Source organism: Macrobrachium rosenbergii, chromosome 42 (assembly GCF_040412425.1).
Source record: "Macrobrachium rosenbergii isolate ZJJX-2024 chromosome 42, ASM4041242v1, whole genome shotgun sequence".
In the NCBI taxonomy this organism is placed as follows: Eukaryota; Metazoa; Arthropoda; class Malacostraca; order Decapoda; family Palaemonidae; genus Macrobrachium; species Macrobrachium rosenbergii.
Window position 1 is genome coordinate 32,383,279 of NC_089782.1, and position 14,239 is coordinate 32,397,517.

The 14,239-nt window shown below is 38.9% G+C and overlaps 1 protein-coding gene across 2 annotated transcripts; it reads right to left on the reverse strand.

Annotated features, from left to right (window-relative positions):
• Positions 1-2,813: 2,813 nt before the first annotated feature.
• On the reverse strand, positions 2,814-13,786 carry SF2 (splicing factor 2). Of its 2 annotated transcripts, XR_010849952.1 has the most exons (5): positions 13,042-13,388; positions 7,314-7,483; positions 5,626-5,798; positions 4,419-4,845; positions 2,814-3,589 (listed from the first exon to the last, which is right to left on the reverse strand). XR_010849952.1 is itself a non-coding variant. In XM_067085989.1 (4 exons), exons 1-4 carry the CDS (start codon positions 13,212-13,214, stop codon positions 4,642-4,644), a joined length of 720 nt encoding a protein of 239 aa, XP_066942090.1. In that variant the 5' UTR covers positions 13,215-13,786; the 3' UTR covers positions 3,614-4,641. The 2 variants fall into 2 exon arrangements, 1 of the variants encoding a protein (XP_066942090.1); XM_067085989.1 differs by lacking the exon at positions 2,814-3,589 and having other exon boundaries at positions 3,614-4,845; positions 13,042-13,786.
• Positions 13,787-14,239: the final 453 nt, after the last annotated feature.

Genomic DNA, 14,239 nt, shown 5'->3' on the forward strand with positions numbered 1-14,239 from the left:
TCAATGATCTATAGGAATCATCTATTAGAAATAATTGATTAAGGCAAACGTGGTATTCTGGTGTTGCTCGATCTCAGCTCTTTTGATAAAAGTTGTTCATGAACTTCTAAATGATTTACAGTCAATCTGTATTACTGGAGAAGCTTTTGAGAGTTTGAAAGACTATACCTGTGTGACAGAAAGCATTGTGTACAGTATGGGAACTCATACTCATCTTATGAAATAATAAGAGAACCACAAGGAAATGTATTAGGTCTAATTTTCTTTTGAATTGACACGACTGGAGTGTCAAACCTAGTACTAGATCACAGGGTAAAGTTCAGGTTATTTGCAAATGTCAAGGAATGGAAGACATTTAAGCAGTTGAAATCAAATTAAAATAAAACTGAATGTATGTTGGTGGGAGAGAAAACCGAATTATGTAACCCTGGTGATATCCGGCTAAACATGAATAGTGGTGTAGTTCTTATTACTGACAAAGGAAGTAGCTTAGACGTACTCCTAGACTGTAATTTGTATCTTAGTGTTCAACTCAAAAAACGTCCCGAGGGTTACTGACTTTGTTAAACAATATCTCGACGGGTATTCTTTATAAAAACTTGTGACTATGTCATAAAGAGAGTAGACTATTGCAACTTTTATCATAATCGGCCTAAATGCAACTTAGGAAGCTGCAAAATGTACTAAATTGAGCAGCAAGATTGATGATAAAGTGTTGCATCAACAAGAGGATTACGCCTGTAGCCTACTGAGTTGCATTGTCTCCCTATTAAAACGTGTATTGAATAATGTCTAAATTATGTGCAATGATTCACTAAGCTATCAAGACTTGGTGTCCAAAATATTTGAATGACTTGCTGTGTATGGTACAGCCAAACGGTGGAGTCAACACAATAATGGCTACAGATAGACTCGAGTTATTTGGGCCAAGATGCAATTCGAATGAAGGATTTAGAGTTAAGAAAAAATATTAATTTTTCCTACTGCTTCTGATCATTTATATGGAGCACACATTTTAAAAGGGAAAAATCTCAAAAGTGTCGGTATTATTACGTATACGATTGGTTGATTTTGTGGGTTTTGCAGTGCTCCCTGATCTTTGAAATTAATTTAAAAATCTACTCTGGATATATGACTTATGTTGCGCATAGCTTTCATTTCTTAATGTGTGGCATGCTTATAGAAATTAGTGCATAGTACCACCACCTAAGCTAACGACTTGAATTTCTGGTCCTCGCACATCTGTTGAGGGAACTCATTCCACTTTAGCTGATAAAGTACACCTTCATGACATCTGCATAAACTGGACAGGCTATAAATGAAGATCCTGACAACATTTTAAGTTTGCTTCTAATATTACTAGCATATAAGCTGCATTGCATTGTCTCCAGAGGAACTTGGCCTAGGCAGTATCCTTTGAGTAACCGAAGATTTGCGTGCCCAGTTCCGAGATATTATCACCACCTATATACTTTTTTTTTTTTTAATTTGTACAGACTGCCGATCTTCACCTTTATGGGTTTATCTTCGTTTTTACATAATTTAACCAATCCTGTCATTTATATTTGATAAAGTCTTGGCCACTTTATAAAGTCTATTTCTGTAATGGCTACACAAGCAAATATCGTAATCTGTTGGCCAGGGTTATTTGTTAGTGCCACTACATTCTTTTTTTAGAATCTCAGTAATTATGACACTTGTATACAGTATGTATATCAACAACTGCAAATACTGTGGGTATTTCACCACTCAAGTTGCTAAATTACTTTGTGAAAATAGTTTGACACTCTTGCAAATCCCATATCAAATGAATTTGAAGGGCCTTGCCCACATCTGTGATAAATTTTGAACTGTGGGGGTACTGGGTCTATGCGGGTAGGACTGATGGACGCATAAAATTAATGGACAACCCCAGCACTAGTCTATGACAATTAGGCTTTTTGCTCAATCTTCCTATGTACATAGACTTAGATGTTCTGGCATTTTTCTTTCTATATTGGCAAAACCATGAGAGGTGATCCAGCCTCCTATAAGGCATGGTTAACAAAGTTGGATAACTTTTACTCAAGAGTATGGTTCAACTCCCTCTTCCATATTGTACGCCTAACCTCCTGCGGACTGGTCTATTGAAAATATCCATCAATCTCTTATAAGATTTCTCCCGCACAACTCAAAAGTTGAATCGCATAGCAATTTGTACATTCTGATTAAATATATAGCGTAAATCATACCAAAGGCTATGTCACACTTTGTACTTGAAGGAATGCTACAGTTAATATAAAACTCCATTAAAATTCTGCTTGGGGCTTCAGAGAAAAAGTTAAAGCCTCACTAAATTATAATTACTGCAATCCTCAGAGAACATCACTGAATTTAAGTTAAAACCAGTTTCACCAAGTGACAAAAATATTTAAAGAGGTATTTCTGGCAATCACTTCTTGGAAACTCAAGATGTTATTTCCAAGAACATCTTGCAATGGTTCAAAAAGCCAAAAAGGAAATGCTAAAGATTAAAGCAATCAGCCCATATTCAAGAAGTTTTTCAGTATAATATTTTTCAGGCTAAACTGCAAATGGAGAAGTCATGGCAAAGTTATGGCGTACACGATTTGTGTTGGAGCCGAGTACCAAACATATTTGCAAAACAGAAAATCTTGGTATTTTTCAATGACGTAACCTCCTTTTAAACAAATACAATTTATTTCTCTTTCTTCATGCTAAACTTAATGGGAAACCATAATTCATTTGACAAAATACGGGACTAACAACTTGCTACAAATGGTTCGCCGTTCTATGATAAAAGAAAAGCCATGTCAACATATCCTTTATTGATGATTCCCTTGTAAAATATCTCCTGGTATTGCTGCTGGAAAAGAAAAGAACATGTTATAGACACTTCTTATATATGGTCAAATCGAATCACAAACTACTGCAATCGAGTCTCTCGCTTTCGTTACCTCTTTTTAGATTTTCTTTCCCCCTTACGTATGTAAATACGCGTACTGTACTCTCTAGATCTGAACCCCATCAGGCCTTTCCCTGATATAAACTCTCAAAGCTGGCATTTGAAATTAAGAGATGCACCCTCATGTTGAAAATGTTTGAACTATGGTATAGCTTTCACTTGGATGAAATGATCTAAAATTTTGAAAATCAGGACTAAATGGGACTGTTCTCTCTCTCTCATTCTTTTTTTATTTTTTTCTAAATATTCAAGCTTGGGCAATTGAGGGGAGGGAAGCTAAATCCTTAACTCACAAATCCCAAATCCTTATCCTTAAGTGATCCATGATCCTCGAGTGATTCCTCAGCAAGCGCATCTTTATCCTGTCTCCATGGAAAGTGAGTGATCCTTAAGAGAGCAATTCATCCATTTTGTGATTCTAGTGTGAGAGATCCTTCCCCTTGCCAGCTGGCTGCAGCATTGTATCCTCCTGATCCTTTTTCTCAAGAGATCCTGTGGGGGTCCACCAGGCTTTTTGTGAAACATCCTCTCTCCTCCTCCACTTCTTAAATCCTATAGCTTTCCAAAATCTACGAAATTTGGCAGGGAGGATGCTCATATTGCAGCAGCCTACTAGCTACGGGACTGTGTAGAAAGAAAAACAAGCCATTAGTTTTTGTTACTAACATTTCTTTGTATACAGGTAAAACATCTTTTCTTTTTTTTTTTTTTAATACAAAATAATTTCAAGAAACTCTCATTTGAACAATATATGGTTCACATGTGTTTCCACAATGAATAAGAAAAATATCAGTTAACAAAAAAGTTCTCAGACTCAGAAGACAGAATGGAATGTGAGAACGAAAGGTAGGAAGCTAAAACTAAAAGTACTGTCCATGGCACACTTGCCACAATATAATGTATACTTTGTATATACTTTTCTAACGTACTACACTTACATAATGTAAAATCTAACTTGCCCTTTGTATGACGGTATAAACATCAAAGAATTGTTTAATACTGAAAAAATTTACCTCAAACATCGTACACCTGCAATCAGGCCTTGATAAGTTCCTCAATAAAAAAGCTAAAAAAGTACAAAATAACTTTCCCAAAAATGACACTTCCACAAAAACAAATTCAATGAGCTACCGTGAGCAACACCAACTATGCATTTGAATTTCCTGACTGTCCAGACAAGTATATGAACTTGTGGCACGAAACATCACAAAAAGAGGGATGATGTATATATATATATATATATACATACATACATATATCTTATGTATATAAGGTATGTAAATATATAAATTGAAGTATAACATCCAATAAAAAAAAAAGTCTGTTAACACACAATATTGATGACCTTACGAAAGAAAGGGATTAATCTTTTTTTTTTTTTTTGTTTTAACTGTGAGGACAGCCAGTGGACCAAAGGGCAAGTAGGACATGCGTGACTGGTAACGGTGCAGACCTGACGCCATCCAGTCCAGTGCCCAGGGCTGAAAAGGTCCAGGGATATCGTCAGGTCAGCTTGAAGGGCACCATAGGTCAGTGGAGCACACTGCTCCTTACATGGATGTGCTCTAACTTGACAAACCAACTTAGCACGGGTGCTGCTTTCGCATCACCGTGTTAGCATTATTGGGAGCAGAGTTTTCTGAGGCCAAGTCGGGCAATGGCGAACGGCTTCGGATCTAGTAGCGATTTCTTGATCTTGACCGGGAGCGCGAAGGCGACCCAGAGTAGGAGCGGCGAACGGGCGAGTACGTTGGCGACCCGCGGTAGCCTCTGGGCGAGCGGGAGCGCGATCTTGACCGTCCCCGGCCGCCACCGCCCCCGCCAGATGCTGGGCTTGAGCCACCATAGTCTTCTTTCACTCTGATGTAAGAATTCTCACCCTGAAACATTCACAGTGATTCTTCTAAAATGGGAAGCTCCAGAGACCATGCACTATACTTTAACTTAATTTCTAATTAAATATAAGAACAAAATCTTCGTTCTGCTTAACATCTGGCCTATGTTTCATCATTTTCTCAAAATAATTTGATTCCATCCTGATACCGTTTGCTGACTGAGGGCCGTGAAGGAAAACATACATCAATACCTATTAAAATGACTGAAAATGCACCAAAAAGCCTACTAAATTAAGCAAAATACGCTCAAATAAAGACCCTATGAATGTAATTAGTCCAGTTCAAACCTCTGCTGAACCAATTAGCTCCAGTGAAGCAATGAATTATGCCTTAAAACAGCTATACTTTCTTTAAGAAATGTTCCCACTGTCACGCTTCAATTCATGATACCTGTATTCCTATGTGACGAACACCATGTGCTTGGAAGTTTATCAACATTAATTAAACTAAGAGCAATTCTGCACCCACCAAATTCAATTACAGTACATTCTTCACACATCGGGAAAGTTAAAACAAATTTCACCCTGGTATGTACCTCCCTATTCGGTTGTGGTATGACACAGCATGAATATTACGACTGAAATTTTCACTTTTGTCGCAGACATTAATAAGCAAACCTACAAGTATACCTGGGATTTGGCTGGAAATGATTACATCTTTGATCATCAAGATATAAAAGGCAATACCAAACTTTTAAGAATGGAAGAGGACGTAAAATTTCATGTCATTTACAACAGCACTCTCAAAAAAATTTAAAAACCATACCTCGTGCGAGCGAAACTTTGAATCGTCCAACTTTTTCACAGCATACTTCATGTCTTCGTAGCGGAGGAACTCTACAACTCCTGTACCGTCTTTATAGACGTCAGCATAACATACATCACCTGCCTCACGCATGTGATCCTTCAAATCTTGCCAGCTACCAGTTGGAGGCAAACCTAAAATATATCGGCAAGTAAGAAGATGCACAACATGCTAACATTTCAAAGGATCACCAAAGTTAGGATTCAATAAAATTAATAGTTCACCAATGAAAAAACCACAACTTACCTATTTGGCCATGTTCATAACCTCTGTAAATTTCACTTGCGTAGTTGCCTGGGGTGCTAGCATACTAGTATAAATTTTACAAAAACTGCATATACCATTACATCTAACCAAAATCTCAATATGCATAAAAAATGTGTTGAGAAATAGGTATTTCCTTAACAATCCACCATACACTCCAGTTCATTCTGATGTGCCCATTATCTTCAATTTCTGCACATGGTAAGTCGACCGTCTATTCTCGGAAAACTTCAAGACTGCGTAAATAAAACCAGCAGTCTATCAACCACGCATCCAACCAACGACAGGTACTAGAAAAGGTTAGCAAATATGACCCACAAACGGGGAGGAATGCAACTTGCGCAGCAAGCTGTAGGCCAAAAGATAAGACCTTTAGTAGTTAATGTCCTTTCACCACTCAGCTACATGACTTTCCTTTCATTTTCCATCTGTTCCATGTGCAGTCTTCAAGAGACGCTGTTCAACTTCTTAAAGCTTTTGTTTGTCAATGATTATTCTCATTTACAAGCACTGTTGTGTTAGAATGGGATATTGTCTGTAAATCGTTATCAGAAAGTGGGGTCAATACAAATATCTACATGAAGGTAAACCCCGTAATTTCAGGATCAGAAAATGTTGACAAGAGACATTCATGGGACAGTATTCTGAACAACAGAAATAAAAATTGGTGAGATATCAAGGGATGGAGACTAAGAGATCAAATAGGTTACAGATGGATGTACATAATGTATTGATATGACGAAAACAACAGTGCATCTGTAACGCTGAATGCAGGCCAAAGGAGTAAATGTGGTCGACAAGTTTTTGAAGAAAATAGTACAGAGGCCATCCAACGCAATTCGAAATACGTCCAATGGTGGGAAAAAGTGTCGAGTCTAGCTAGTTAACTCCTGCCAAGTAATGGCAGACATTTGTGTTCAAGTTTCTCCGCATTAAGTTCCTTTAATACCCTTTATTGCTACGATGCCATAGAAACTTAAATATTCTAAATTAATAATTCAAGAAGTGATCAACGTGAAGGATGATTACATTCAGCATCATCCAAGAGTGTAGGATTATACTGAAGTGAGAAGAATAAGCTAAACTTCTGCATACATGTGTTTAGGCACTGAATATGACAGGTAATAAAAAGGAACAGACACCTGCCTGCACTGAGAAGTTACAAATGGAACCTGAAAGCCTTCATAATAGAACAGACCTTATACAGACTAATGTAATTTATGAACTAAAAGAGGAAAAATCCTCAAGAATCCCGAGGTAACGGTTTACCAAAACTTCAGCTCCCAATCCATGCCTTAGCTATGTAGACATGCAGTAATTAACTAAACCTACAAAATTACAATGAAGCTATTAAAGAAAGGGGGGATAAATCAGCTTGCGCTTACCAGTTACTAATACTCTATACTGTGATCTTCTGGCTGGGGGCCCACGTCCCCTTCCTCGGCCAGAGCTGCCCCTTGACGCCCCAGGTAAGCTGTTACGAGGGAACTCCACTCGTAGTCTGTAACCATCATAGTCATATCCGTCTCTTGAGTGAACGGCGTCTTCCGCATCTCTGCAAATGGATAAAACCTTAAATTAACATTTACTGGAAATAGTCACTACTAATATACAGTTCTACTTGCATGAAAATTTGCCTTATTCTGTGCAAATTTGTCTGGGCCAGACCTAAGTAAAGACATGAAAATTAGCCTTATTCTGTGCAAGTTTGTCCTAGCCACACTTAACTAAAAGCCCAGAAAGGAGGGGAATAGGATAGAATATCGAATTTAGGCCAAAGGCCAGCTGTTGGGACCTATGAGGTCATTCAGTGCTGAAAAGGAAACTGACAGTAAGAAATTTTGAAAGGTGTAACAGGAGGAAAACCTCACAGCTGCACCATGAACCAACTGTTAAGAGACGGTGGAAGTCAGACGGAAGAAAGAGAAAATGAACGGAGGCACAGTAAAAGGAATGAAAGAGGTTGCAGCTGTGGGCCGAAAATACTTGGCAAAGACCCTTAAGTAATGACTACAGTGTACTGCATGAGGTACATTGACGGCACTACCTAATAAGTGGGAAAAAAAAAAAAAAAACTTATAGCAAGATATGAAACTTATGTCTGTGTCCCTTATACTTATTGGCTAAGAGATTTCTCATCCAAAACTACAATTTCTTCAACATTACAATGTAAAGAGGCCATCAGAGGTGCTGATGCTGTCAAGGAAGTGAAATCTCTTACGAAAGATACAAAAGAAAGTCTTCGACAATTGAAGAGGTTGAGAAATTACTGCCAATTAAGACGTCTCAGTTCCAGAGGTGGTTTTTCCTCACGCTGCTAGACTGGAACAGTCTCCCTGAGGATGTCGTGCAACTGGAACTTCAAAAAGGTTCAAGCAAAGATGCAACGAATTACTACCCTAATACTGTTCTCATTCCATTTTAAACATTTTTATCTAATCGGTAATTCATTTTTTTCTTTTACTTCTTCCTAATGAACACCATATTCTTTGGAAGCTTGAATTTTAAGCCAATGGCCCATGTGGATTTATTCCATGTGAATGGGGTTCATCTTCTGAATAATACGAAATGCAGTTAGCCAGTGACACTGTTTCTGAGGCCATCATATGTGAAAAGGCAAAACAACAGTAAGCTCATCTCTTGAAAACTATCCCTGACAAAGAGTGCTGATACAATTTGAGAAATTTAGGAGAAGTAGCATACACAAAGTGATCAAGCAGTGAGGAGGTTGCCAGTTCTGACAAAGAAGCTGCCAATGATTATGTTGAAAGTTTACGGACTTCGTAGAATACCACAGAAAATAGAATTTTAGGCAAAAGGCCAACCGCTGGGACCTATGCCATCATTCAGCGCTGAAATGGATATTGACAAAGGTACAGTAAAAGGAATGAAAATAGTTGCAACTATAGGCCCAAGGGATGCTGATAAGAACCTCAAGTAATGCCTACAGCACACCACATGAGGTGCGCCGACGGTACTAGGCCCCTATGGGGGAAGGACTTCGTAGTGGCTGAAAGTTTTGTTCCCGAAAGGTGTTCATTAGTGATGAGACTAGTATGTTCAGGAAAAAGATACCACACAGGACCTAGAACACTTGAGGTAAGTTGTAATTGCCATGATACAAACCATTGAAGGGCAGGGGGTGGATTTTCTCTGCAACAGTAGGTATATAGTTAAAAAAAAACTTTTTTTTTTTGTTGAGATAATGGCATTTCATCATCATGATGACGATTCATTTTCATCCAAGAGCAATTTTGAAATACAGGTAGTTCCCGGGGTTATGACAGGATCGGCTTATGACAATCTTCAAATTTACTCATCAAAAATTATTTCTGGATTACGACGCCAACAACACTGATCCAACAGAAGAAATATAGCTTCAAAACAGTAGCATGATCAAAATTTGAATTTTTACTTATGAAAAACTCAATAAAAATGCAGGTTATGTCATTTGGAGACACCCAAAGGATTAAAAGTAAGGTTTTCTTACAATTTTCGACAATATTTCACGTTACAACGATTTCCCGCTTACAACATGGCGTCAGAACGGAACCCCTGTCTAAACCAGAGATTGCCTGTACAGTTAAGTATACCTTAGTTTTACCAGACCACTGAGCTGATTAACAGCTCTCCTAGGGCTGGCCCGAAGGATTAGACTTATTTTACGTGGCTAAGAACCAATTGGTTACTTAGCAACGGGACCTACAGCTTATTGTGGAATCCGAACCACATTATAGCGAGAAATGAATTTCTATCACCAGAAATAAATTCCTCTAACTCTTCATCAGCCGGCCGCGGGAATTGAACTCCGGCCCATCGAATGACAGTCTGAAGCTCAACCGGTTCGGCCAACAAAGGGCTTGCCTGTACGGTAAACCCCACGTATTTGCAGATTTCAATGTGGAGCGCATTTACCCATTATTTGCGGAAAATCCGGCCATTTGTGGTATTTTTCGCTGAGAAATATTCACTAATTACTGTATTTTCATGGCTAAATGCACTTTTGTGATAAAACTATTAAAATACTCAGGTACAAGCATTTTTAGAGGGGTTTTCTTGTGTTTAAATATCAAAATAGGCAGTTCTCAGAGTTTTTAGAGGGTTTTTAAGTATTCGCGGATTTTGGCTATTCGTGCGGGGGGGTGTTGCGGTATGCATCCCCCGCGAATACAGGGGGTTTACTGTAATGGCATTTCATAATGATGATGCCAATTCATTTTCATCCAATAGCAATTTTGAAATACTGTAGATAGTGACAATGACAACGCAGATGACAGCGTTGAAAGTGCAAGTGACAGTCATGATGAGGTATAGCTCGATGCAGGGAATTTATGGGGTTGTGCGTATTGCCAAAGTAATGTTTTAAATATCTATTCAATAATAAGGAAGCTGCTGTCAGCTTGCGTATAATGGTTAAAATACACATACTGTCGACCCCCACCTATATGCAGTTCCAGATTTGTGGACTCACAGATTTGTGGATTTTTTTATGGAGCATATACACAGTATACATTATTCGTGGAAATCCACCTACTCGCCGTATTTTTCAGAGAAATGTTCACTAATTACTGTATTTTCACACCATTTTTGTGACTAAATGCTTTTCTTGTGATAAAACTAATAAAATACTCAGGTATAAGGGTTTTTTAGGCATTTGAACTATCAACATTGGCAGTTATAAACATATTTAGAGGGGTGTCAAGTATTCCCAGGGGGTTGTGGGGCACATCCCCGGCAAATACCGGGGGTCAACTATACATACACACCCATTCAACCACTGAATAATTATTTGTATCATTTTTTTTTCATTTGTATCATTTTTTTTAATAGATAAGGTATCAATTTGGCATGAAATAATTTTGAACTACTGAGAAATATTGTGCCAAGCAGCCCAAAAATAAAGTTATTTTATTACCAACTTGTTAAATTAGACCTCGGCTTTTTCACATTTAATTATATTACAATAATCTGCAACAAAAGATGATCCCAATTATATATAAAATTAGGTGATAACTTAAAAGATGTACAAGAAAATAATGGTTCCCTGCTAAAAGTTGAAAAAGCATATTACCATCGTCCTTATGCAACACAGACCTACCCTTAGCACCTCGTGGGTCAAGCTAAACTACGCCAGGCTGATCTAAGCAAAGGCCTAGGCTCCAAGAAACAAAGGCGAATAGCACGAGCTTATAATTAGCAACACTGGCAGTCCCCTGGTTGCGATGGGCTCGGCTTATGACGATCTTCAAATATATTCATCAAAAATTATTTCCTGGGTTAGAACGCAAGTTCTGGGTTTACAACGCCGACGACAGTGATCCGATGGACGATATAGGACTCCAAAATGGCAGAATGGTAAAAATTTGGAGGTTTTTTATGAAAAACTCGCTAAAAATGCAGTTTATGTCAAATATATTTATCAAAAATTATTTCCCGGGTTACAACGCAAGTTCTGGGTTTACAACGCTCATCCGATGGAAGAAATTGGGCTCCAAAAAGGACAAGAATGGTCAAAATTTGGAGGTTTTTTGAGGAAAACTCAATAAAAATGCAGAAAAATGGAGTTCACGTCCTTTACAAGCTACCCAAATGATTGAAAGTAAGGTTTCCTTAAGATTTTTTACGATATTTTGGGTTACGACGCGGCATCGGAACGGAACCCCCGTATGCCTGTATGCCTAAAACCAGCAAAGACGTTTCACCTAAAGGAAAACTTAAGCATACCGCAGCTTAGTACACCAGGAGTGAAAACTCAGCATCGACCAGCCCAGGCATAACGTACAGGCCTGGCTTATGCAAAAACTAAACCAACATAAGTCTCACAAACGAAAATATAACTATTACTAAGAGATCGTAACAATGTGTTTTGGGCCTTTGAAATCACCATAGCTTACAGCGGCAATAGACCAGGTGTGAAAATAAAAGAGCCAGCCTCAGCCTGTCACATGGCACCAGGCCTAATCATATACACAAACCAACAAACTCAATGGAATAATTCAAGTGTCACAAACAGTACAATGATATTGGATGTAAATAACGACTAATAATATATATACATATATATATATATATGTATATATATATATATATATATATATATATATATATATATATATAAAGTGGGGAATTTGAGCACTCTCTCTCTCTCTCTCTCCCTCTCGGTTTTCGAACTCAACAAAGGGGAATACAATGATAAAATATGAGGTCAGGGTGTTTTCAAATATATATAGGAGGGATATGAGCACTCACTCTCACCTGTTCTCTCTCTCTCTCTCTCACCTATAAACAATAACAAAACCAGAGGTCAGGGCTTTAATTTAGGCTAGTTGATATTTGTGCTATCTCTCTCTCTCTCTCGCCTCGTTTCCAAAGTCGACGAGGGGCGGATACCATAGCAACCCATGAGGTAATTTTTTTTTTTTAAATATTTATACGTGTATGAAATATAAGCACTCTCTCTTTCCCTCCCTTGATCGCACACACACACACACTCTCCCTCTCTCACTTTCTCTCTCTCGGGACGAGGGCGGATACAATAACAAAACATGAGGTCAGGGTCTTTGAAAATATGCATTTGAAATCTTTGAGCGCGTTCACTCTCTTTCCCTCACTCTCTCTCTCTCACTCTCTCTCTCTCACTCTCACCCTTACTCACTCTCTCTTTCGACGAAGGCCAATACAATAACAAAACATGAGGTCAGAGTCTATTAAAATATATATGTGAAATCTTTGAGCGCGTTCTCTTTTCCTCTCTCTCTCTCACTCTCACTCTTTCCCTCCCTCCCCCTCTCACCCTCACTCACTCTCTCTTTCGACGAAGGCAAATACAGTAACAAAACACGAGGTCAGTCTTTTAAAATATATGTGAGATCTTTGAGCGCGTTCTCTTTTCCTCTCTCTCTCTCTCACTCTTTCCCTCCCTCTCCCTCTCCCTCTCACTCTCTCTCTCTCGGGACGAGAGAGAGAGCGGATACAATAACAAAACATGAGGTCAGGGTCTGCTCAAACATATAGAGTTGGTATTTGAGCGCTCTCTCTCTCTCTCCCTCCATCTCTCTTTCACACTCTCACAGACACATACACACACTCTCTCTCTCTCTCTCTCCCTCCCACCTGGGGTCCTCAAACTCGACGAAGGCGAAGGGCGGCCCCCGCCGATTCTTGAGATCGATGAAGACGATCTTGCCGAACTTGTAGAAGAGGTCCTCTATGTCCTTCGTCCTGATGTCCGGCGGGAGGTTGCCCACGTATATCCGGCACTCGTTGTTGCCGCGTCCGTAGGACATCGCCGTCGTCGAGGTAATAATTAAAAAGGGGGGGAAAAAAAGAGCGCGGAGGGGTCCGGTGTCGACGGAATGGCGTCTGTACAACCTACTGATGGCGGTGGCACGACGACGACGATGTTTGGGTTAGGACGGCGGCGTTGTTGTCCTCCTCCTCCTCCTCCTCCTCCGCCGTGCGAAGTAGTTCCGAGATCGCGTCGCTTTTCTTCGCTTTTCGGGCCGTTTTCGGCGCTTTAGCACGTCATGAAAAGTTTCTTTGACACGGGAACATATACGTAAGTTTATAAAATGCATTGACTATCGCTTAAATTTAGGTTTCGTCTACATGAGGCTGTCAAATTCTCGCTATCACAAGTCCCGGCTCTTGTGATGTCGTTCCGCGATCGCATCGCTTTTCTCCGCATTTACTGCTGTTTTCAGCGCTTTAACGTGTCGTAAAAACTTTCCCTAAAACATCCACATATACATAAACTCATCAAATACATTAAATGTCTCTTCTATTTAGGTTTCGTCTGCATAAGGTCGTCGAATTCACAATCACAAGTCCGGCTCATGTGATGTGATGGCTTACAGTTCGCCTTCAAAGTTTATTTAGTTAAAAACTTCTAATTCCAGAATCCGGGCTGGCGCTCCCATATTACAGAGCACAAAGTTTACTTCTCAAATGATTTCTAAATCGATTTTGACATAGATGAACGTACAGTACAGTCATGGCTATTCTTTTTTATATATATTTCATTTAATTCAACTTAACCGGCCAGGTGTTTTTTTTTTTCTTAACTTCCTGTGTTCGTATTACCGTTACGCATTCTGTGAAAACATTAACCAGTCGCTGCATGAGTACCTTTATGAAAATATATTTTGAATTAATAATTTGAAATGAAAAAATTATCCTTTATTTGATTATTCACAAGATTTTGGAATAATATGAGTCCGCCATAGGACATTTTACGTAGGCCCGTCGCGTTTTGATCCCCAAATCCTTGTTGAAGTTATAATAACTCGATCTAATGTTAATGGCGTCACAA

Bases quoted from the DNA above. Each gene is read 5' to 3' on its own strand.
- SF2 (XM_067085989.1), bottom strand. From the start codon at position 13,214: ATGTCCTACGGACGCGGCAACAACGAGTGCCGGATATACGTGGGCAAC. The intron at 5,799-7,313 runs GTAAGCGCAAGC...GATATATTTTAG, and splicing joins GTATAGAGTATTAGTAACTG to GTTTGCCTCCAACTGGTAGC. The intron at 4,846-5,625 runs GTATGGTTTTTA...TGAATGTTTCAG, and splicing joins CAAAGTTTCGCTCGCACGAG to GGTGAGAATTCTTACATCAG.